At 33.9% G+C, this 26,325-nt stretch overlaps 2 protein-coding genes and 1 long non-coding RNA gene across 3 annotated transcripts; 1 reads left to right on the top strand and 2 right to left on the bottom strand.

Annotated features, from left to right (window-relative positions):
* The first annotated feature begins 9,700 nt into the window (after positions 1–9,700).
* On the top strand, positions 9,701–11,513 carry LOC105629937 (Mal d 1-associated protein). Its single transcript, XM_012211594.4, has 2 exons — positions 9,701–10,018; positions 11,016–11,513. The coding sequence occupies exons 1-2, from the start codon at positions 9,819–9,821 to the stop codon at positions 11,383–11,385; spliced, it is 570 nt and encodes a 189-aa protein (XP_012066984.1). The 5' UTR covers positions 9,701–9,818; the 3' UTR covers positions 11,386–11,513.
* Positions 11,514–12,635: 1,122 nt separating this feature from the next.
* Positions 12,636–16,015, bottom strand: LOC149495997 (uncharacterized). Its single transcript, XR_016320996.1, has 2 exons — positions 15,756–16,015; positions 12,636–12,913 (listed from the first exon to the last, which is right to left on the bottom strand). It is a non-coding gene; the product is annotated as an uncharacterized LOC149495997 (long non-coding RNA).
* Positions 16,016–18,897: 2,882 nt separating this feature from the next.
* On the bottom strand, positions 18,898–20,485 carry RDUF2 (zinc finger (C3HC4-type RING finger) family protein). The gene has a single exon (XM_012211592.4). The coding sequence runs from the start codon at positions 20,394–20,396 to the stop codon at positions 19,242–19,244; it is 1,155 nt and encodes a 384-aa protein (XP_012066982.2). The 5' UTR covers positions 20,397–20,485; the 3' UTR covers positions 18,898–19,241.
* Positions 20,486–26,325: the final 5,840 nt, after the last annotated feature.

Here is a 26,325-nt window from a genome sequence, read left to right as displayed (position 1 = left end):
TCACGATCAGATATAATGGATGATGGAACTCCATGTAGTCGAACTATTTCTCTAACATAAATTTCGGCTAACTTGGCTAGAGAATAGTCCATCCTAACTGGTAAAAAGTGTGCAGATTTAGTTAATCTGTCCACAATCACCCATACTGCATCATGCTTCCGCTGCGTCTGAGGTAATCCAGTAACAAAATCCATCGTGATCTGATCCCACTTCCATGTTGGCACTGTTATTGGATGAAGTAACCCAGATGGCAGTTGATGTTCTGCTTTTACTTGTTGACATGTTAAACATCTTGTTACAACATGTACAATATCGTTCTTCATGCCCGGCCACCAATAGCCTTTCTTCAAATCTTGATACATCTTGGTACTACCGGGATGCATTGTATATGGACTGTTATGAGCTTCATGCAGAATCCTTTGTCTAAGCTCTCCTGTCTGCGGTACAACAACTCTGTCTTCATAGAATAAGACTCCACTGTTATCCACTCTGAATTTCCCACCATGATCTTCCTGTACTTGTTTCACCCATAGTGCTGTTTGTGCATCTTTCTTCTGTGCTTCTGCAACTTCCGGAACCCAAGATGGCTGTATTTGCATCTGTGCTAGAATCACTCCCTGATGTTGCAACTCCATGCGAATTCTCATTGCTTTCAAAGCAAACAATGATTTCCGGCTAAGGGCATCAGCTACCACATTAGCTTTGCCCAGATGGTAATTAATGACATAATCATAATTAGCCAGAATCTGCATCCACTTCCGTTGTCTTGAATTCAAATCTTTCTGTGTTGGTAAATACTTTAAACTTTGATGATCCGTGTAAATGTGACACTTTTCACCATACAGATAATGCCGCCATACTTTGAATGCTAGAACAATAGCTGCCAGTTCTAAATCATGGGTTGGATAATTCAATTCATGTGGCTTTAACTGTCTGGAGACATAAGCTACCACCTTCCTGTCTTGCATAAGTACACATCCTAACCCAATATGAGAAGCATCACTGTAAATCTCAAAGTCTTTACCTGACACTGGCTGGGTCAACACTGGTGCTTCAGTCAACTTTTTCTTCAAAGTGTCAAAACTCTGCTGACATCTATCATCCCATTGAAATACAACTGCTTTCTTCAATAATCTTGTTAAAGGTGATGAAATGATAGAGAATCCCTTTACGAACCTTCTGTAATAACCGGCTAAACCCAGAAAACTGCGAACTTCTGTAACATTTCTGGGTGGTCTCCAATTAACAATAGCTTCAATCTTCTTAGGATCCACTCTGATACCCTCCGATGATACCACATGTCCTAAGAAAGAAACTTCTTCCAGCCAAAACTCACACTTACTGAGCTTGGCATACAGCTGTTTATCCCTCAATGTCTGAAGTACGATCCGCAAATGTTTATCATGTTCAACCCTGTCTCTGGAGTAGACCAAAATGTCATCTATGAACACCACCACAAACTGATCTAAATATGAATGAAACACGCGGTTCATGAGGTCCATGAAAACCGCTGGTGCATTTGTGAGCCCGAATGGCATGACTAAAAATTCATAGTGACCATATCGGGTCCTGAATGCAGTCTTAGCGATATCTTCTTCCTTTATCCGCACCTGATGGTATCCCGACCTGAGGTCGATTTTAGAAAACATACCTGCACCCTTTAATTGATCAAACAAATCATCAATGCGAGGCAATGGATACTTATTCTTGATTGTCAGTTTGTTCAGTTGTCTGTAGTCAATGCACAATCTAAATGATCCATCTTTCTTCTTTACAAATAATACCGGTGCTCCCCAAGGTGATACACTGGGTCTGATAAAGCCTTTGTCTAATAACTCCTGCAGCTGAATCTTTAACTCTTTTAGCTCTGCTGGTGCCATTCTGTAAGGGCAATTGATACTGGTGCTGCTCCAGGATAGACATCTATAGTAAACTCCACTTCCCTCCTTGGTGGTAACCCTGGTAACTGTTCTGGAAATACATCTGGATAATCACACACTGTTGGTATATCTTGCACTTTTGACTGTTCTTGCTCTGCGTGTAATGCACATACCAAGTATGCTTTACAACCCTTCTGAATTAATCTCTTTGCTGTCATGGCTGATATCACATTACCCAGAAAATCTCGCCGCTTCCCGACTACTATTATCTCTTCCCCTGCTGTAGTATATAATGTCACCCTTTTCTTTGCACAATCAACTATAACCTGATGTCTGGCTAGCCAATCCATACCCAGAATAACATCAAATTCTCTAAATGGCAACTCCATAAGATCTCCTGGAAACTCTTTTCCATGTATAACAATTGGGCATCCTTCGATCACTGTATGGGTTTTTACTACATCACCTAGTGGATTAGTAACTACCATACCCTGACTCACATATGCAACTTCTAACCCTTTAACCCAAGGTTTAGGTACACTAATGTATGAATGTGATGATCCAGGATCAATTAAAGCATAAACTGTATGACCACCTAGAGAAAACTCACCAACTATTACATCTGGAGCTTCCTCCTCTTCTCTGGTTCGCATAGCATAAACCCTGGCTGGACCTCTAGTATCGGGTCTATCCACAGTCTCTGATTGTTGTCTCTGCCCTCCGGAGCTCTCACCTCTACCTCTGCCTGCTATGAACTGTGTAGGAACTCTTGCCCTCTTAGGACAGTCTTTCTTCTGATGGTCTGATGCTCCGCATAGCCAACATTTACCAGTCACCAACCAACAATCTCCACCATGCCGTCTGCCACAATGCTCACAAGGTGGAAAAAGATAACCGGCCGTCTCTGCACCTCTACTGGTGCCTCTACCAGTTCCTTTGCCTGAACCTCTACTACCACCGGCGGAACTAGCCACAACTGATACCGCTGGCATGTTAGCACCCCTAGCTGCGCCTTGGCTAAAGGAAGGTCTAGAACCAGCTGAACTACTAGCACCTCTGAATCTCTTACTCTCTGGCTGATGTGTACTCGGTGCACTCGGAGTCTGATCTCTTCTTTGCTGAGACCGCTGGCGTCTAGTACGCTGATTAGCCTGAATTCACTCTATCTCTTGAGCTGCCTCTACCAAGGCTGAGAATTCTCTGAATCTGGAAGCTACCACTCCCATCTGAATCTCATCATTTAGACCTTCTTGGAACTTTTTACACCTTTCGGCTTCTGTAGCCACTATCTGTTTACCATACCTGCTTAGTCTAGTGAATTCTCTTTCATATTCAGTTACAGACATTCTATTCTGTCGCAGGTATAAGAACTCCTTCCTTCTCGCATCTAGGTAAGCCTCGGTGATGAACTTCTTCTTGAATTCATCCAAGAAGAATTGCCAAGTCCGCTGATCTGCTGTTACTCTCTGTTGCACAGTGGTCCACCATGTATATGCCTCTTCTATCAGCAATGAAGTGGCACAAACCAACTTGTCTTCTACTGTACACTGCAATTGTTCTAGAACTCTCGATGTCCCATCTAGCCAGTACTCAGCTACTTCGGGACTATCATCTTTGCTCGCTTTGAATTCCTTTGCACCATATTTTCTAAGCTTCTCCAGTGGGGGCTTTCTGTCTCTTTCTATTATGACTGGTGCTTGAGGTATCACTCCTGCAATCTGTCTGAAAGTATCTACAAGTTGCTTTAATAATGCCTCTTGACCTGGTGCTGCTGGAGCCTCACCCTCCACTGCTCTGGAGGCGTGTGACTCACTCTCACCCTCTTGTGACATCCTCCTAAAAGAACAACAACTGCTTAGTTCATCAGGGTAGTCATGGCATGTACACTATACTGACTTATGAATGCAAGCCCAGGGAAACTGAACCTAGGGCTCTGATACCAAAATTTGTAACACCCCTTCTCGGTCCACCCGTAAACCCGAATAAACCGAGCCGAGACGCTACAACCTGGTTGACTGAATGAACTGACATGCTGAAATCATAATGTATAATGAATCTAATATCATGCTGAGATTGCTTATAGTAATAATGTACTGAATATTTACAAGACATGATACTAGTTACAAAATGGATTGGGCCCAACTGTGTGCCCTGTACATGCCATAAAAAGAATAACAAAATGAGTTTCTACCCTGAAGACCGAGTCTTCTATAGATGAACGGCAGCAGTTGTAAACGGACCCTCTACGGACCAATCTCAAAACCTGCGAGTTAAACAGGTAACTCGCTGAGCAAATAAAGCTCAGTGGATATCTCAACAAGGAAAGAAACAATAAAGCACATACTTGTATATAAGGAATTATGTAGGCACACAAGGCACATATAAGCACACATATCATGATATCTTTCATTTATCTGTATGATATATGCAATATTATATCCAGATATCTGTATGGCTCCATAAGGTTATAGCGAAACCGAGGTGATAAGAAAAACTGTATAAACTGGATGAATACTGTATACTTGGCTGCTATGGCCCATATAATCATATCCACTCAACGGCCTGTAGCCGGAGTAACAAACTGTATGAGGCGCAGATCTGCTATCCTATGTCGCGACATGGCCTTATCGACATGGTTTCTACCTAACCTCAATGGAGCATAATGTTGGTATGTCAAATGTATAACACAACATCATAGTAATAGTTCATCACTTCATAAATTATAATGTTCATGTGATTTCACATCATTTGCATGCTTGGATGTTGTTTTGATACATGTTCTAATGTTGTATTTTTGTTTTGAAATGATTGGATGCATACAAGTTGAGCAAAGAACCAATTACATAGAAAAAGAAAGTCCAAAAATGCAGGAAAAACCAAGTCGCGAGCGCGCCTGTGGAAGTCGCGAGCGCGAGATGCAGAAAATAAGAGACAGTGTGTTATCAGGCACAAGTCGCGATCGCGTACTTGAAAGTCGCGAGCGCGTAGTGTGCCAAATGAGAGACAGTGAGTTTTCATGCCAACTACGCGAGCGCGCACTTGAGAGTCGCGATCGCGTAATATGCCAATTGAGAGTCAGAGAGTTTTCATGCCAACTACGCGAGCGCGCAGTGCAAGTCGCGAGCGCTTCCAGGCCAAGGGCCAACTTCGCGATCGCGTCTTGCAAGGTCGCGAGCGCGAGAAGAGCAAAATGAGAGTCAGTGAGTTTGAAGTGGAAGTCGCGCGCGCGTAGTGCAAAGTCGCGAGCGCGCGACGTGCTTCCAGCCTACGCAGTGCCAGGTCGCGACGCGTTTCCAGCCTGCGCAGTCTGCGCTCTTTTGGTCATATCTCTCAATATACAAATCCAATTTGGGTGATTCAAAAACCCATGCAAAGATAACACATAGAGGAACAAATAACTCTTCTATGACACTTCCTAATTCCCTCATTAAATGGGGTCAAAATCAAGATGAAATCCTCCCCTGTTTTCAACATAAACTCAATACCTCCCCTGTTTTCTCACCACTACCATTCTCCAACATGAAACAATATATTGTCTCAATAGCAACACACTTCACAAATTCTCATGCAAAGAAGATGATAAAAATCAAGAGATATCAAACCTTTACTCCAAAAACGCGTGAGCTCTGTTCTAGCTTCTCTTCTCTACACTCTTCGAACTCCCTTCTCCTATACACATCAAAATTCTTACAACTTATCTACAATATAACTCAAGTAGAGACTGAATAACATAAAGCTGCAAGTAATTCTACTTACTTGAAGTTGACTTAATGCTTAACTATGTTGACAATTGAAAGAAAATGGGCGGGACAAGTAAGAAGAGAAGGAGAAACGGGAAAATGGGAAAGTGAGTTGATAAGAACGGGTAGTCTCTAGATGAAATAACTTGGCTGTGTAAACTCCCCAATTGGTACCTCAAGTGTACAAAGGCTACAACTTAATACACAAGCTGTATATTTTAATGCAAACAAGTCCTAACCTTTATATGCAAATAAGTCCACTTCTAATCTCTTTCTACCCCAACCAGGTTTGGTTCAACTCGACTCAACTCAATGCAAGACTCGACTCCATGCAAAGACTCAACTCGGTAGGATGTCACACGGATGGGATATGATTGATGAATATAGTTATGACGAATGGGAATTTAGTCTGATTGATTGCCCGATGAATGAGCTTTGAGAATTGTGGTTTAGTCAAATTTTAGGGAAGGTTCTACCGAAATTTCGATAGAATCTAAACTAGTCATAATTAATAATTAAGTTAATAGGTTTAATTAGATTAATTCTTTAACTTGATATATAATAAATAAAGTTCTTTAATTATTTTATTATTATTATATATATTATTTATTTGTTTATTTTCCAAGGATCAATTATTAAAATATGTTGTTAATTAGTGGTCCTTTATTTAATTGAAATTGAATATGAATGCAATTGCATCATGATATTTAATTGTTTGTTATGCTTGCATTTAATTGCGGTGCTTGATTAATTGGGTTGTGATAATGTTATGCATTGTTTGTGTGGAGTTGAGATGAAGTGGGTCACTGTGAGTTTGTAAGGACGGTCTTGGAAATGATGAAAATATGGAATTTGACCGTCGGCCAGGTATGGGGAGATCGGCGCTTCCGTGTGCACTTGATAATATGATATGGATGATATGAAAAACCACAGAGTGGCCTAATGTTGGTATAGAAAAGAAAAAAGAGAATGGAAAAACAATGAGAGGGCTGGTGAAGTGAGGATTAAACCAATCGACCATATATGGGGGATCGGCTCCCTAGTGCACACGTTACGAGAGGATGAGTCATGTGGGAGGATGGCTCATCGGGGATTTCGGTGACGCCACATATCAATTTTCACGTGATGTGATTATGTGAAGATATTAATATTTGTGACTGCTGTTGTTGTGCCACGTGCGTGACCGCTTGCATGATCATTTATCTAGTTGGATGACTAGATTGATATATTTACACATCCGCGTGAATTGCATGTGTTGTGCAATAATTATTATTTATTAATAAACTCACATGTCTTGTTTAACTTTTCAGGAAGTAGATTTTTCTAAACCCCAGTTAAAGCTTTGTCTCCTTCACCGCAAAGTTAGAAAAGAAAATATTTAATTCCAATATTTAGTGTAATTGTGAGTTGACAAAATCTAAATGTTCTGTTTAATATTGAGCTCCGCAGTTGTAGGAATAAAATCAATAAACTTACGAGGATGTTCAATTAATCATTTATGAAAATGTTTGAATATGTTATTCCATATTAAGTGTATATTGTTTTAGTTTTGGGCCCGAGCTATAAATTGTTTAAGGTGTTAAATTTAGGCCAAAGAATTATAGAATAGTGAGATTTATAATGCATGACAATATGGGCTGGATGCTTGAAACAGACATTGATATAGTTAAGATTTGTAGTTTAGGCTTATTATGGGCCTCGGGCCTTAAGTTTACCTGGACCCTAATGCTAATCCGGCCCATAGAAACGGTCGTGACAAAAAGTGGATAAAAATTGGATAGTATTCAAAAAATTACTGACGTGGAAGGATTCTATAAAATTATTGATTTCGTTGGAATTTAGAATGTTATGTATGAATAAAAGAATCATTCACAAATCCATCATTCAACCCAAAGATTTCAAAAATCTTTTAAACTCTAATGGACTCTTAATCCAATACACCCCTTAATAGAACAAAAAGGGAGTAGTTACCTATGAATTTGAAACCACCTATATAGGTATCCATTTAAAATTTTAGAATCTGTACCAATTCTAAACTCGCTTAAATACATATTTAAGTATTCATATTTAAACTCGTTTAAATATTTACTATCTGTATTCGTCCAAAAACCCGTTGAAAGTAGCTCTTAGACAAGTAGGGTATCTTTAACTATCCAAATTTCAAACTTATTTAAAATACATTTTTTACTAATAATGGATAGGGTACCCACTACCGAACCCATTTAATATAGCGGTTAAAGGGAGTGAGATGGACGCCGACGACGCTGGCCATTGTAGGCCTTTCACTGTCGGTGGTGATAAGTTTTTAACGAAGAAAATAATGATTTTGGAGAAGATTATGCATTTTACTCTTTAGTCTCTCATTATTTTTCAATTTTTCATTTGACTCTAAAACCTTTTAATTTGTTTAATTAGGTCCTGAAATTAATTTTGATTGGATATATAAAAATCATTGCGATTCCATCAAAATCATAAAAAAAGTCTTACCAATTCCATAAAACTCTATGTAGACTTCCAGTGGAATCTATGAAAATCTTAGTAAATCCTTTAATTTCGTTAAACTCAATAATATTATACTGATCCAAAGTAAAAAAATTTTATATTATATTGATCCAAAGTAAAAAAATTTTGTTCATACTTAAATTTCAAATTTAAGATTTTTATAGTTTTAACTATTAAATTATTTGATTTTAGTAGCATAATTTTATTATAAGGGATTAATAACGAAATATTTATTAATTTCAATGAAATTTTATATTATTATCCATGCAACGTACAGGTGGACGATTAGTAAATGTATAATTTTTAAGGCCAAAATATTTATGTGGCGACATGTTAGAATATGAAAGTGATGACATGGCATTTTATTTTTTCATTATAATTAATATCTTTTATATTTAAATAAAAATTAAATGTTCTTTATTAAATAATGAAGTTACAATTAAACTAGTGAGATTTCATTATAATTAATATATAATAAATATAAAGTTTTTTATTAAATAATTTTATTCTATAAAAAAAACTAATGGATTTATAATAGAGTCATAGTTAATAAAAATTAATTAAATAATATAATTAGATTAACAAATGAAATTAAAATATTAATTTCAATTCACTAAAATTTATTTCATTAAAATTAAATATTCTTATACTTCATTTAATTTGAATAAATGAGAATTTCAAAGAAAAAAAAATAATTAACTAAATATATCAATTGAATAACAACAATTTGCTTACAATAATTTAACTGTGCTAATTAGTATTTCAGTTCAATATTTGAAAATTTAAAAAAGAATCTATAATTTTACCTTGAATCATCTAATAAAAAATACATAAGTAAATTGTTTAAATTAAAGCAACACAAATATAAATTAAAATAATTTTCTTGAAAATTTAATTTAATTTAATTTAATTTAATTAAAAAATAGAAAATTATACAACACGCTCATCGTGCGGTTTCAAGACTATTATTAATAAGTTTATCTTTTCATTAACAATTTTTTTAACATCAATATCAATGGGAGGTTTAGGTTTAAATTATATTATTAATTATTAATATTTTTCAAAATAAAGTTAAATGGTTTAAAGTATATTATTAATAAAAAAAATTATGTACGTATAAAATTTTTTTAGAAGCCATTTAGAGTAATAGGATATGAGTGATTGAATTTAAATGTTGCATGGTAAAATTTACCGGATGCCTTTGATTGGTTGAAAAAAAGATGTCACAAATCTATGAAATTGGTAAATTCAATCATGAAACTACTAATATTTTATAGAGAAGTCCTAAATCAGAAGCACGATTCAGTTTCCATTATTTTATATTAATGATAGGCTTTAAATTATTTAATTTTATTTCAAAATAAAAAAGAAATCCATTTATTTTATTTTTCAAGCAAATAATAAAATTTGAGAATTTTATGAATTTTCATGTATCCATAAATTTTACATTTCATGGGCTTCACATTCTATACTTCCAAACACCGCTTATTTCTCTCGTGGTATTCTAAAAGCTCCCGAGACGACAGCTTTTGCTTGTCGTTTAATTTTTTTGGGGCACACGAGCCCGCCGTGCGACTCCGGTGTCCGCCTGTAGTGTATATAAGTCACAGCGCAAAGCAAACGTAGCGCTCAATCAAGAAAAATAGACTATTTATTTATAGATTCTGGATTTCGCCAGAAGCAGAGTAGAAGGAAAATGGGGTGGGTTTGGAGAGACTCCGAGCCAGATGAGCTCAATTCGCCGTCTCGCCATGATTCTTCTTCGTCGGCTTCTGATAAGGTATGCTCCACCAGAAAGGTGGTGAAATCGCAGTGCAAGACGGAGGAGGTGGAGCCTGGAAAATTCGTTAGAAAGTGCGAGAAAACTGAAGAGATTCTTCGAGAATGCCTTGGAGAGTAAGTTCGCTCTATCTCAGTTTCTCTCCATTCTCCTTTTCCAATTTTCGCTTCAATTGAGCATCTAATTCTCTTCTAGGTTTTTATTCCTTAATTAAGTATGCGATTTTAATTATTGAGCAGCTAATTAGGTAATTAATTATAATTTGAAAAAAGAGGATCAGGATTTCCAAGAAATGAAATTAGTGTTTTTTTTTTTTTTTTTTCAAATGTTTAGTGCATCATTCTTTGCCCCATGTTCCTGGGTTTTAAATTTTTAATAGCTTTCATATCTCCATTGAATTTAGGGTAGATGTTGAACTTCTGGTTGCCTATGAGGTCAAACCAATTATCTTATCTCTAGTTAGGTGTAATGTGAACCGCTTTATTTGGGTTCACCATTCATCTAAGGTTTCATCTTTTGATATTTATGTGTTAAAAGGCTTTGGGTTCTGGATGTTTTTCCCTATGAAAGAAAAGGTATTGCTGCAAGTGATAAGACAAGATGGGAAGGGGGGGGGGGGGGGGGGGGGGTGGTTAATTCAAGATGCATTTGTGTGAAAGTATGTGTAGCATTTTGTTAGAAGTGATTTTTTGGTATGGAACTAATCCTTATGATAGACATGTGACATTAGGCTTCTAATGATTAGGGCTTTGCTTTGTTGAATTGAGTTAATTCTTGCTGTAGGGAATATTTTGGAGGATGCTAAAAGCTTGAAATGAGTGGTTAAAGTAAGTTTGGTTGGAATTTTCTAAGGGCATATTGGGACAGTTGAGTTTTGCTTTCGACTTGTGTTTTAGGTGAAAATTCATAAGTATTCAACACAGTGTCAAATTGAAATACCCATTTGTTTCAAATGCTTTTGTATCCAAATGGATCCGAAGGTAATTGCAGCTTCTATAATGAAGTTGAAAGATTTAATAATTCAATATTTAATTGATTTACTTTGATTATAGTTGAAGCGTATTTTACTTCTATGTATTCATTTTGTCATTGTTTATCATTTGCTTCAATTAGGCCAGTTGAAGTGCTGAAATCAAACAAGGAGTACACTGAAGATGATGTTACAGACCTGGTGGTTAAAGGCTCTTCCACAGTGGGCAAATTGGATGACTCTCCATTTGGATTCCCAGGGCTTCGAAGTGATATTGAAGGTCTTGAACGTCATTTCCATGGTGAAATCAACCGTTTCTTTGAAGCAGCTAATCAGATGAGGAGTATATTCTCGGATACTTTTGGGGATTTTTACAAGGAGAATCCATCGTCCTCACCATCTATGAGGCAGGGGATTCCTATTGAAGATTATACTCGAAGAGAATCCTCTTCCAAACAAAGGGAGCATGACTCTAGCGGCCTTGATCTTTCTGGTTTGGCCAGAGATGTTTAAATCAGTATGTAAAAACACGAATTTCTTAAGTTGGGATTTGCTGTTCTAATCTTTTTTTCGCATTATTATTAGCAAAATATAGACTCTTCAAATACATTTTTACTGAAATTGAGAGCTAGTTCTTGAAATCCAGGACTCACAGTATTCTTTTTTCTTCCCCTGCTAGTTGCGATTTAGGTTCAAGCTTGATGTAAATATGGGAATGTGTTTTGTTGATGTGAATATGGGAATGTGTTTTGTTAGATGGTAGGTCGATGAAAAATATGAAAAATTCTGGTATATATTTTTTTAATTGATTGTATTTGGTAGTATATTTTTGTATAATAGTTTGTTTTAAATGTAATAAACAAATAAAGCATCTGAATAAAATTTAAAAAAAAAAAAAATAAATAACATGCTAGTTATGTAACACCATCTATGACATTGTATGCATAATGATCTTTATACTTGACGTTGCTTATAACTAATTTACAGCAGGAGTAGTTTAACTTGCTGATTAGCTCTAGTTCCTGTTTCACACGCAAAGGTTAACCAACACTTTATTGGTATTTCAAAAATATTTTACGCCACCATTTTTACAGTTAATTTTTATTTGTTTGCTGCTATGGACAGTCGACTCCTTATTGCTCTTCATCTCTCGGAAACCAATGAAGCCTCACTCTAACAGTTAAGGTGGAGGCGCTGAGATCAAAAGGTCTGAGGGTCGATACGTATCTTTCCGTATAACTTGTGATTTCTTCTACTTGAATTTCGAACTTGTAAAATTGAACTAAAATAAGATCAACCGTATAAATGAATAGTGGCTCTCAAATTAAACAACCCTTTTTTTCATGTACTTATCTTCAACTCAATGGAAGCTGGCCTCAAAAGTGGGTAAAGGTAGGCATGGCCACCGGTTCGGTTCGAACCGGAACCAAATCGTACTGTAGACGAATTGAAATCGGACCGAAACCGGCTGTTCATAATTTTGAACCGGAACCGGCGGTTCAAGGGCCGGTTAAGGTTTATGTGGATGTTAAAATATGAACCGGAACCGGCCGGGAATCGGCGGTTCTGGTCCGGTTCGAACCGGATACACAAAAAATTGTAGCTTAAAATTTTTATAAAAAAATTTATATCAATTGATTTGATTGTAGTTGATTTGATTTATGGTGAAGAGAAGTAAAATGGTGTCACGACCCATTTCCATGGGCCGGACCGGCACTAGGGCCCAGGTAAGCTTAAGGCCCCCGAGGCCCGTAGTAAGCCTGAAACACTACAAATTTGCTATCTCAATATAATTTTAAACATTTACAAATTTCCCTGCTTACAATACACTATAGTTATAATACAGGCTCACAGAATTATTCCATCTAGAATAATACACAACTTAAAAGTATACAAGTTCTATAACTGCGGAGTTTACTGACGGATGTATACATATAAGTCTTCGGACATTTATCTATTTAATTGATCAATACGAAAATTAGCGAATTTCTTTTTAACGGTGAAGAGCAGAGTTATAGCTGGGATTTAGAAATGCTACTTCCTGAAAGATTTAAACTAAGGAGATGTGAGTTTATTAATGAATAATAATGATTGCACAACACACGCATTCACACAATTGTATAAATATATCAACCTAGTCATCCGACTAGGTATATGCTCACACAGCCAGTCACACAAATGGCATATCACCAGCACTCACAATTATTAACATCTTCATATAATCACATCACGTGGAAATTAGTCAGTGGAGTCACCGAAACCCCCGATGAGCCGTCCTCCCACATGGCTCATCCTCTCACAACGTGTGCACCAGGGAGCCGATCCCCCATACTGGCCGACCGGTCTAATCCTCACTTGACCAGCCCTCTCATTATTTTTCCATTCTCTCTTTTCTTTTCCATACCAACAGGAGGTAACCCGGTCGTCTCCATCAAATCTAGATCATCAGGCGCACACAACAGGAGGCCACCCTGCGGGCTGCGATCAAATCTAGATTATCAGGTGCGCCCAATAAAGAGACCAACCTGTGGTTTACGATAACGGTACGGTAGGTGCACACGGGGGCGCCGATCTCCCAATTTCCCGGCCGACGGTCCAATTTCATAATTCATCACAATTAGGATCCATGCTTTATCGACCGTCCTCACAAACCCATGGTGACCCACTTCATCCCAATTCCACACAAACAAAGCAAGGCATTGTCACATCACAACTAATCAAGCATTGCAAATAATTGCAGAAATATTGCAAAGTTGAACATCGGAATGCAATGCACAATTAGACATTCATACTCAAATGCAAATAAATAAATAAATAATAATAATGATGATAATAAACAATAACAATGAAAATAAAGAAGTAATTGAATAATTAAGTAAATAATGATGATAGTAAAATAATTAGAATACTTTATTTACTATGTATTAAGTTATAGAATTATTCTAAATAAACTTATTACTTTATATTGTTAACTAAAACTAGTCTAAGTTCTATCGAAATTTCGGCAGCACCTCCCCTAAAAATTGGACTATTTACCTGCTAAAATATCACAAAATTATATATATTAATCATTCAATGCACACAGCCCATCCGTCGGGCGATCAAACAGTTAAATTTCCCTTCCTCCCTCCAAATAATAATGTCAACATTCAATTATTAATTCACAACTTATAATAACCTTCAAACGTGTTCCAATAATATTACTGAACATTCATTGCTTCACATAAATATAATCAGCTTCTTTAGCTAATTGACAAATAAATAAAATCTTTTATATATCTATATACATATAAGAACACAATTACAGATATTACAATTTTATGCTCTACTTACAATGCTACTTGCTGAAATAATATTGAAATCTTTTAAAGACCAGCTTATAAACTATCCTATAGTTCAAACAAATGGTATACTATCTTAAATGCAATTGTCGTATTTTCCCAGTTGAAGTTATGTGTTTAAGATTTCTCAATCAATGTTTGAATTCTAACTTATAATCTATTTGATTTATTAGTAGAATAATTATTCATCTTATCTTAGTATAATTATTAGCATTTACTAAATTTTTGTATTACACTTATTTGCACCCATAAATTTAATCAATAGTAACCCGTATCCTATTATAACTCTATTAGTCATCTAATGATTTCTAATAGTACACTTGGCCTATTAGCCTTTAAATATTCCGCCGAACACCCGACAGCATCTCTCCTTAATCATACTCAACATCTAGTTTAAATTACCGTAAAACAATCGGCAGCCCATCCACCAGGCAAAGAACTTTAAATAAAATCCCCATCCTCCTATCATTATCAACCCACCATTCTTCGTTATACAGTAATTATAAAATCAATATCTTGAATCCATAATCTACTATGAATTACTTAATAAGTAAAAACAAAATAATTTCTTAAATTGAATCAATAAGTCTCATTTATATACATACCCATCATTGATTTTCACCTTTCAAATTTAATCACAATCAAATAAATGGTTTGTTTGACTGCACCTATTTTATATTTCATGACCTATAACCAATTATATACAACACTAAATCCTAGATTTCCTTTAATAAGCCAAGTATAACTTACAAATTTACGTGTCTAACAACCCTGCTGGTTATTATATCCTTACGATGAATTTGAGTCCAACCTACAAGTATGTGCTAAGTAAACTCATATCTTGGTTTCCTAAGCATACTTTAATTCATGTTTTATGAATTCAACTTCGTCTTGGCGTAGAAAACTAAATATTTTTACCCGTTACTAATTGTAAACACGTGTCTATTTATCCTTATATCATAATCTGTATATGAAATCAATAACACTAAAAGTTTTCTTATTATAAAACTATAACTTCGATTTAATCTCAAGTCATGCTAACAAAATAAGCTAACAACTAATTTATTCATGTGATTAGAATACCCAATAACTTAGCTACTGCATTTCTACCAACCCCTCCTTAATTTAACTTTCTGTGATATTTACGGCTTAGAAGCCTAATTTTCGATTTCTGTCGTCTAATGATTCGAACACTATACCTTATCAAAGTGCAAACTAATTGCAAAACTAGATTCTATGTAAAAATTGGAATATACTGTCTATGAGGAATTCCGGTCACCGAATCCACCGCTGTCGCCGCCGTCTACGGTGGCCGGAGGTACCTTGGTTCCTAAATCTTGCAATTCTTACGCCAAGACGCAGCAAATTTCATATAGAACTCAGTTCCATAGCCAACTACCACAATTTATGTCAATATCTAACAAAATCCCAATTTTTATTTCTTAAATCCCTAAGTCCCATTTTGATCAATACCTGCGTTAAATCGCCTAATCTATACGAAATGATTTCTAAAGGAGTGAAATGGGAGGACAATCAACTTACCTCGTCGGAGATCATCGCCGGAGCTGCTCGGAGGGAACGACGGAGACGCGACTGTCTCGATCGCGTTGAGGTTCCAGCTTCGCTGTGACTCTTGCGCTCACTAGAAACAGAAACGAAGAGAAGGGGAGGAAGGCGGGCTGCTGCGGCGAGGAGTCGACGGCGAGGAGGCGCTGGTTCTGGTGGTCGGAAAAACGAGAGAGGAGAGGCAGCGAGGTCGCGTGATGGCGCTGGCGCAAGGAAGAAGAAGAGAAAAGAAAAAAAAAAAAGAAAAAAAAGAAAAAGGAAAGAAAAAGAAAAGAAAGAAAAATCTTGGCTTCTAGACCATTCCGGTTCGATTCGAACCGGTTTGGTCTAATTTAATGATTTGGCTCAATTTGCTTGGTTTTTGAGTTTTTTTCGCTTGGTTTTCGAAAAATCGAATTGGTTTACGGGTCCAGTTTAGCAATAATAAAATACTACTGGTATAATCTCATTGGTTGAAATAAAAATTTTGGTTTTTAAATGAAAATTCTACGAAATTAAATTTTCGGGTCGTTTCAAATGGTATATGAGTTATAAAAAATTGTGAAAAAAATACACATTTTTTGACTTAATTTATATAAAAAATGGTACATGAATAGTTGATTTATATAAAAAAAAATACTTTCAAGTGTACAAAAAAAGAGTGTAACGGATAGTTTTTGATATGATAGGTGTTTTTTATTTATTTTTTGGTAAATAAATTTTATTCATTTTAATTATTTATTTATTTATTTACTGTCATTTACTAAATTATATAAGAGACAATTTGGAAAACTAATAAATGAGACACATGTATAAATATGATGAGTTGATAATTTTTTTATTTCACAATCAATTATATCTTAACTCTTCTCTTATTCTCAATCAAAATTCTCTCAAATTTCCATACTTCATTATTTTTTCTATTGCTTTATTTTCCTTAATGTTGGAATTATCTATTATTTATTTTTTATTTTCTTACATCCAATTCCAAATTCTTTCTCTAATCTCAAATTTTTCCATTCATAAATTTACTTCATTTGATTTTTTAAATAATTTTCTTAGTATTTGAAAATAATAATTTCCAACTCATTCCATTAATTTTATATTCCATTTATAGTTTTTTATATTAGTAAATTAGCAAATTTTGAAAATTTAATGTAATAATAGTTCTAAGTTAGTTAATAGATGTTTTTCTTTTAAAATTTATAATAATTCATTTAGTTAATAAAATTTAAACATTTTAAAATTATTATTTATTCATGAATTCGGAATCAAAAATTTTATTATTTTTTTAAAAATTTGCGTAATGTCGGAACCGAATCGGAACCGTAATTTGAACCGTCGGTTTGCCGAAACCGTGCTGAACCGTGCCGGAACCGGAACCGGAGGTTCAAGGGTCGGTTCCGGTTCAAAATTTTAAACATCTCGAACCGGCGGTTCACTGAACCGGCCATGCCTAGGTAAAGGTTGGGATCATTATATAGGTAAGCAATGCTTTTATAATTAAATAATATTTGAATATAAATTTAAGCCCCAATGATCAGTCCAGGCTTGGCTGAAAGAGGTAGGGTCGAGTTTCTTTGTTCTCAATCTGGGATTTCAGTCATTTAGGTCCTGGCCTGTCCAATAGGCTGTGTGCACAGTCAAATGTGGCCAAAATGATGCATGTACAAGTAGAAGGGCATCTAACTTTTTATTGGTTATTATTAAGTTATGAAGGAAGGAGAAGTGATCTTTCTGGTAGGCTGGACAGGTTTATTTGGCAGCTGTCCTAACAGACAGCTCTGCTTTACTGAAACGTTTGGTAATTGCCAAATGGGTAGTTTTGAAATATGAGAAAAGATTTTCACAGGCAGAAGAAATTGCAGAAGTGGTAAAAATGACAGGAGACGTGAACATTCATATGACGGTCGGCCTAATGTGGATTTTGCCTGTATATATACTTGAACATCAAACTCTATTATTTCCCTTTCCCTTAAAGGAGTATTCCAACTATTTCCTGCCCAAGAAATTGAATTATTTACACTCATTTAGGTTTGTTTAGCGATATTAGCCGGTAAATGCTAGTTATTTTAGTAGGAAGTAACTGGTAGCTAGTAGATGTTTATATAGCATTTAAATTAGAAATATTCAATAAATTAGCTGTTTAATTTAAAATGATAAAAAAATAATATTAATTATTTAATTATCTGAATTTGGAGAAAAAAATGAGTATGATTATAAAAAAAGAAAATATTAATTAAAAGCCAAACTTTATAATGTTATAAAAAATCCTTTCAACCTTTAAATGTTATTATGTTAAACCTATAAACATTATGAAAACTGTTCCGAACAAGGACTTGTGAGTCCATCCATGGTCTATACCCATGGACTATAGACCGGATTTAGGCATGTTCTCAAATCCAACTTGGATCCACTAATGATAATATTAATAATTTATCTATTGCTAATGTATATCAATCTCACAACTAGAAATGAGTTGAAAAATCAAACCCCACATTAGCTGGCTTTGAATGGAAAAGTCAAAGAATATGAAACTATGAGCCATTTCCACTCATGGAAGGACTGGGTTGGCCTGCAATCCCAGCAATCCCTACCTCCACATCTTAATTTAGCTTTATGATTATTAAAATTTATATATATATATATATATATATATATATATATATATATATACACAGAGAGAGAGAGACAGAGAGAGAGAGATTTGGATATTATAAGCATCAATTAGGGTTAGAACTACTAGTAATAATTCAGCAACAAGATTATTTGTCCAGCTGATTTTACTGTTATGCAAAAACAGCTACATGGTTTTGGTTGATGGGTTTTCACTGCTGAGCTCCAAAGCAACGCTATGTTCACCAACTATAATGAGAAAAGGGGAAAAAGAAAAGTAAAAGGAGCTCTTAAAACTAGGCACATGATAAAATTAGTGGCCTGGTGCTTTTTGAGCTAAAAATGGCCACAATTCCAGGAGCAAATCATTTTCTCAACAAAAATAGATCAGACATCTCATCATCATCAGCATTAAACTAGCAGATCACCATATGAACTTTAATTTCACATTTAGTGAAAATGAAAAACAACAAGCTGAATGTTGATATTTCTGAATCTTTCAATTAAAATGAAAGCATGTAACTTTTTATCAAAGAAACCAACAATTCTCATAGAATGAATTTCAAAAAAAGAAAAATAATTAAGCTTACAGATATTCTTTTTCTTTTCTTCTTCATTTGAACATTCTCCTAATCTTTTCCCATCCAACAAAATTTTGCCATAAGAGGAGGCAAGCAATGTTTTCTTTTTGTGTGCCCCATTTGATAAATATTACAAAGATTCTTGTTGGCAAGCCTCCATTAGGGAAAAGAACGAGACAAGGATTAAAATTCAATTCAAAATTTTACCTGTTTAATTTAATTCTATATACATCATTTAGAATTTAAAAAAAAATAAAGAAAAAAAAAACCAACCTTTTCAGTACAATCACCACCTATCAGTCCCATTTTCAACTTCCAAATCCAATCCTCTCCTTCTTCTGCTTACATATCTACCAAACCCAGAACTTGAATGGCTTGAACTTCTACTGATTGAACCGGATTCATTATCATTATGCAAATTTGAAGTAGAACTAGTAGAAGAAGAAGAATTGGACCTAATCCTCCTCAAAAACGAAACCAACCCACGAAATACCCTTCTAACGCCACCGCCACCGCTCTCCCGCCGTCTACTTGTTCTACTCACCCATGAAACCCGTCTGGGAGTGCCACCGCTTCCACTAAACCCACCATCCATTTCTGTAAAAACACCAGGAAACTCTCTTTCCCCCCCTGCTCCTCCTCTTCTTCCTCCATTAAATCTCCCTACTGCAAATCCACCGCCTGGTAGCCTCCATATAGTTAAACCCACAATCTCTTCAGATTCTTCCGAATTCTCGGTTTCTTGTTGATCCGCCGGTAACTCGTGGCGGCAAACAGGACACGAATTTCTCATTGCAAGCCAAGGAAGAATACAATCTGTATGGTAGATATGTTTACATGGCATCTCACGCGCTTCATCGCCCAACTCGAACGCTTCCTTACACACAGCGCAGTAAGACTCCGCTATTATATGAGTTTCTGTTATTTCGACCGTCGGCATCGACTCCACCACCGCTTTCGACGCCGGCGGATTTCCTACCCGCCCAAAACCATTCACTTCAATCTGTGCCAACTGCTCCAGTAACCGGTCAAATCCGGATCCCATCAAGAACTCAGACATGCTAGCCGGAACGGGCCTTAGGCCCGACCCGGTACCATCATCGTAGTAAAACTCGTAGCTGCTTCCTTCTTCGTTTTCCTCGGGAGCGGTTCCACGGAGAACAATAACTGGATTAAACGGAGAACGATCTCCGGCGTTGCGGCGGTTTCGACGGAATCTCAAGGTCGGAATCCGATCGGAGTCCTGACGATTTCTACCGTTGTTTTCCGATAACATGTACATAGATCGTCGTTGAGGATTTTCCGATTGTGTATTGGTTCCGATCTCTTCGATAAATCCACCGTCGCAGTGAGGACAGGTAACGTCGTTAGTCTCTTCAGAGACCAAAACGGTGACAAAGCGTGTGCATCTGTAACACCAATACGACGTCGTTGTAGACATGACGGAGAGAAGCTTCAGATCTGATAACCAGAGAGATGGAGAAGAAGTAAGAGAGAAGAAAAAGTCTCCAAGTGAGAAAATAACAAGAGAAAATGATTCTTAAAGGCTGGCGTTCAAGGCGGTGTGAAAAAGGCAAGAAAGAGTTCAACTGACGCGTGAAATCACGCGTTCCGCTGTCGTTTCACACCTTAAATGGACATGGAAAATAATGACAATGACAAGGATGTCTTAAAAGAAAAGGCCAAAGAGGCGCGTAGGGAGAGGAGCGTAGCAGGGAAAAGTTGACCGAAGGAGATGTAAAAAATCGGCGAGTTTGAAAGTTTTAAAGAAGTAAATCGCCGATGGACAATGGTGGCAAGAGCAACTCGTAGGAAGATTCTCAAAACGAGGCTACTAAAATAAAGAGGGCGGGTTGTTATTGTGCTTGTCTTGTCTGTTTGTAAAAAGTGGGTCCCACTACTTTGTGACTATGGGTAAGGAACTATGGATCGAGGAAATAATTAATTTGAAATTTGTCTTAATTATATATAATAAAATTAATTTGTCTTAATTATAATATATATATATATATATATATATATATTAAATCCAATTCCCATCAATTTTGGTAAATCATAACTAAGCCATAAAGTCATCAATTTTGTCTTCATAACCACAAAAATATTAAATGTTCAAAAATACACAATCTGAGTCATCTTTAATTTAGATTGTGTAATGGAGTTTGATGGCAAGAAGAAAAGAAATTATTTTGTATTTATAAATAGTTAATAGGAAAACATTGATTGATTCGCAGAGGAAAATAAAATAATATTTTCATAAGATAATCAATTATTCATTATCTTTGTCAGACATTAGATATTGATTCCCAAATTTTCCTATTAAATGGTGACTTATTTGCATTTTTACTGTATTTATACTGGTCATTGATGTGCTGGCAGCGCATTTCATAAAGTGTATAATTTTATTATTAATTTTAGAAATTCAACTAACAGTCTGTAAAGTTATTATTTCTTTTATTAATCATTTCAAAATCTCATTTGCATGTACTAATTGAATTCTAATGCGGTTAAAATTTCATAATTTATGTGATGGTACAAAGTAAATAACTTAATAATACATCAAGATAAAATACTAAAAATTTTAAAACTTAAAATTTGTGGAGCATTATAGTTAGCTTTTTTTTTTTTTTAATAGTATAAATAGTGAGAGATCTTGAATTCGAGTTCTCTGCATCATGAGAATTTTACTATTATAATGAGTCTAGGAAGGAATACATTTGATTGTGTAGCCCATAATCGTGTTATTTTGTATTGAGCGTACTAATAAATAAAAAAATTGAAAAGCATTGAGAAAATAAATAATTTTAAAATTATTATTACTTTAAAAATAATATTTTTAATTTCATTAATTATTAAAAAATTGAAATGTTTCAATATTTGTGATAATATTAAAGACATTTTTATTTTAGTTTTTCTTTTTTAATTCAAATTGCTTATATATTAAGAGAATCAAGATCTAATACATCCAAAATGAGATTTGGTGGAGTCACATCCCACTCAAAAGAAGCCAGACTCAAAAACATAAGCTCGAGGAAGTATATGAGCACACTCATTGGTCGACCTTTTAATGCAACTAAAAGAAATAGATGTAAACCCTTTAGCTAGAGTTTTACGATGTGAAATAACAGTTCCAGAGTAAGAGTTATCCTTCTTAGCACTCTTCAAAGCCTGGATCACCTGCATAGAGTCAGTGTCTACCACCGCCGTACATGCTACTAATTTCAACTTCATCCAAGTCAGAGCTTCCTTTATACGGTTATACCTATTGCCTTGGCTATCAAAGAATTAAAAATACCATGCACCACCGATAATCTCCCCCTCTGAGTATGATGACCAAGAGAATCACGTAAAATCCAAGCCACTCTCGATCTACCTCATGCTGCTGGAAATGCACCGTCAACATTGCATTTCAAAACACCATGAGGAGGAGGTCGCCACTGCAATGGAAAAAGGTTAAACCGTGGCGCTTTCGAAGCTTGAGCCACAGACCAGTCGTGAACCACCTGCTATCCACATAACACGCAGTCCTGTGGAATAAGGAACCGTGACTCCAATACAATCTTATTCCTTTTGATACCATATGGCCTATAGCAAGCTAAAATACACACCCCATATCTGTTTCTCACAATTAACCGCAAAGAACTAATATCAGTCCGTAACAGTATCAAAATGGCGCATGTAATACCATTGAGCAAAAACCAACACTCCACAGGAAAGGGACAGTACAAAAAGCAATGTAACGTCGACTCGCTGGCTGCATTACACGATGGACAGAATGAGTCCAATTGCACTCTTCTGTAAATAAGGTTGTGTTTCACCGGCTCTGTTAAGCTCTCAGAAAATGGGTGTTGAGAGAATTGTCAATCATCCTGTGTTTAGGATAAACTTAGGACATTTATATTAATTAATACCCTGACACCCAGAACTTAACAATGATTAAGAAAATAATTAATTTTTTAATTATAAAAAAATTATTAATTTAATAAATTATATTTTATCTCACGTTGTTTAATAATATATATATAGCTAAAATTAAAAAAAAAGTTCACTAACTATTTTTTAATATTTTTCAAAATGACTTATATTTGTAAGCAATTAAAATTTTTTAATAGATAAAAAGAATTAATATAAAAATATTAATTAAATTTTATAGTTTTTCATAATTATTTATTATTTTTAAATAACTAGAAATAAAGTGATGAGATAAAGATGAATTAAATGCCCATTAAGACATTAGTTAAAGTTAATTGTTACTACCATTTTGTGTTAGACAAAATTATTTTGAAAAATTATGCATGCTACAAGTTAAAAACTTATTTACTTTTGTTTTTGTTAATTAAATAAATTATCCCATTTTCAAAAAAAAAAATAAATAAATTATCCCAACCATTCCATATTATTGCAACTTTACCTCAACATTTTAAATATTATATATTTTACCAAATTTAATAATTTAGTTGTAATGAAAAATTGATAATAAACATTTTATTATTTATTAAAATAATAAATTTTATTTTATATGTATTTTTAAATTTCTCTCGCTTCTCTTCTTTTATCTCTCATCATATCTTTTATTCTTCAAACTGCATACAAGTCACTTTTCTCCTGATTTTTCAATTTATCCTATGAAAATCCTTCGCCACCATCCGACATTATATTAAAATTTTATTCTAATGAAGGCTAAAATATTATTCTTTTGTCAATCTTAAATAAAAGTAAAATTGTAATAAACTAATGAAATTTGGGGCAAAACAACTTCTTTCAAAGGGTTGATAAATTTGCAATAATACATAAGGTTCAGAGTAATTAAACAACATTGTTTGATGATAATAACAAATTTCATATTTTAGCATATCATAATTATTATAATTTTAAATATATACAAAAATACAAAGCAATAAATAAAATTTAATGGACAAGTAAATATTTTCTAAATAAACATGTAAGAAAACAAAATTTTTATTAATATATATGTTTTAAAAAATTATTGTTGATAAAAACTTTTGTTCTAGCTATTTATTTATAGTTGGTGGTGTGGTGGGCACATTACAAAATAAAAAATAAAAGGCTGAAAAGGGAGATAGAAAGACACAAGAGAAGAGCATCTTTTGGCTCCAGATGCTAAAAAGAATTATTCCTTCCCTATGATTTTCGGTGACAGATCAAAAGAGAAAAATTTTATGCCCACTTATTACTGTCTTTTTCTTAATTTTGTGCCTATATTTCCCCTTATAAGTAATTATTATTTTCTAATCCTTACATTATATTCTTAATTATTAGTATTAGAGATCTCCTTTTTGTGTCTCTTTCTGTCTTTGGTAAATCTTTCCACTTCTTCTAAGTGTCAAAATCATAATGAGACACCATTATTGCAAGAAAGGAATATGAGAAGAAAAAGAATAGGAGAAATTGTTAAAAAAAAAATAATCAAAGGTTTGGAATTTGGGATTATGTGTAATTTTTATATACTTAAATTCAAATCCCTAATCATTTTAAATTGCTATTTATTCAAATTTCATCATCACGTTAGTTCTACCATTTTAAAAGAGCGAGAAATCTATGGAAGTGAGATATCTTATTTTTGTCATTTTTGTTAATAATGGAGTTTGAGCCACTTAATTTTTTTTACCGACAAACTCATAAGATCTATAAATTTTATATTCCATCGATCTAAATGATCAAATGAGAATTTAAAAATCTATGGAAGTTTGAAAAGAAAATATTTGATAAATAATTTTGAACATCTTTTGTTATTATTTGTTCCAAATCTCAAATTTTTACTCAAGACACAAAAATTTTGTTTTCCTTTGTATGCTTCAATTGTAAATCCCTTTCGAAGGATATTTTTACTATTTAATTATAAATTTTATCTATAAGTTAGTAGACTAGTCTGCTCATTCCATTGCTAAAGTTGTTTTTTCTATTTGGCTAGAATGAATGGACTAATGAAGTCTCATATTATTATTATTATTATTATTATTATTATTATTATTATTATTATTATTATTATTATTATTATTATTATTATTATTATTATCATTATCATTATTATTATTATTATATTATTTCCCTTAAAAAAATGAATATCCTATTCTATAATTCATAGCCCATTTGACTATTTGACTTTCTAATGAACCAAAAAAATATATATATAATTCTTCCAAATATAGGTAGAATTACAAAATTCTAAATAGGACCTTCATCTTTGAATGTTGACCTTGAAAAATTTCTAAATTTGCCACCACATAAAAGAATTTATATTTTTATTTCAATTAAATCTATACAATCAATAAAGAATAAATTTTTTTTTTATCTCTTTTTGCATTTGATGCGTCCATTTTAATGTTGATGAATAGTAGGACTTAGAAGAATGGAATCTAAGTTAAAAGGAAATAGATTTTAAAAAGATGAACTTTAAAATTTTAGGATAAGTTCGATAAAATTAGCTGTTTTGGTAGCTGTTATCTGTTTTAGTAGCGTTTAGTTATTAGTTGTTTTAATAGCTTTTCATAAAAGGCTAAAAGTTAAACATTACATGAGTTAATATTTTACAAAATATTACTTTAATGTCTAAAAACTAATTCAAATATTATGTTATCGAATACTAAAAAAAGTAGCAGTTGGCATTTTGACTAGTCAAAATACTATAAACTATTTAAAAAGCTATTACCGAACACAAAAATAAAACATTACATGAGTTAATATTTTACAAAATATTACTTTAATGTCTAAAAACTAATTCAAATATTATGTTATCGAATACTAAAAAAAGTAGCAGTTGGCATTTTGACTAGTCAAAATACTATAAACTATTTAAAAAGCTATTACCGAACACAAAAATAAAGTAAACCCATTACTCCAATCCAAGGTTGAGTATTTCTTATGCAATGTGATGTTAAAATTTATCTTATTTTCTATTTAGACTTAATGGAAATATTTATCCTTTATGAGAAGTTTCTCTTTCCTCCTCATGAACATTTTCCTAGTAATTAAATGGCAATTTTTCTTTTTTTTATGTCAATTTTTCTTTTTTTTGAAAAATCAATTTTTCTTAAAGTCAAAGGTTACACTCAAGAACGCCTTTGATTATTGTAATTAAATGTAAAGTAACTTGAAAATATAAGATTTTGGTGTTTACTTGATATATTGACTGTTATCTTTCTAAGAAAATTAAAAATTTAGATGCATGAATGTAATACTTTCTTTCTTTCTTTGTGAAGAAGTGTAAAATTGCATTTATATTAAATGATGAATAAAAAAATTTCGCTATATACATAAATTTATTTCTCATGAGATCTCAAACTTTGCAAGGGATATATTATATTCTATAAAGTTTTAAAATTTAATAACACGACGTACCTTTTCACACC

This window comes from Jatropha curcas, chromosome 5 (genome assembly GCF_041381405.1).
Source record: "Jatropha curcas cultivar XTBG-Jc1 chromosome 5, XTBG_Jcur_1.0, whole genome shotgun sequence".
In the NCBI taxonomy this organism is placed as follows: domain Eukaryota; kingdom Viridiplantae; phylum Streptophyta; class Magnoliopsida; order Malpighiales; family Euphorbiaceae; genus Jatropha; species Jatropha curcas.
Note: the sequence above shows the minus strand (reverse complement) of the source record. Positions and strands in the feature narration are given on the sequence as shown.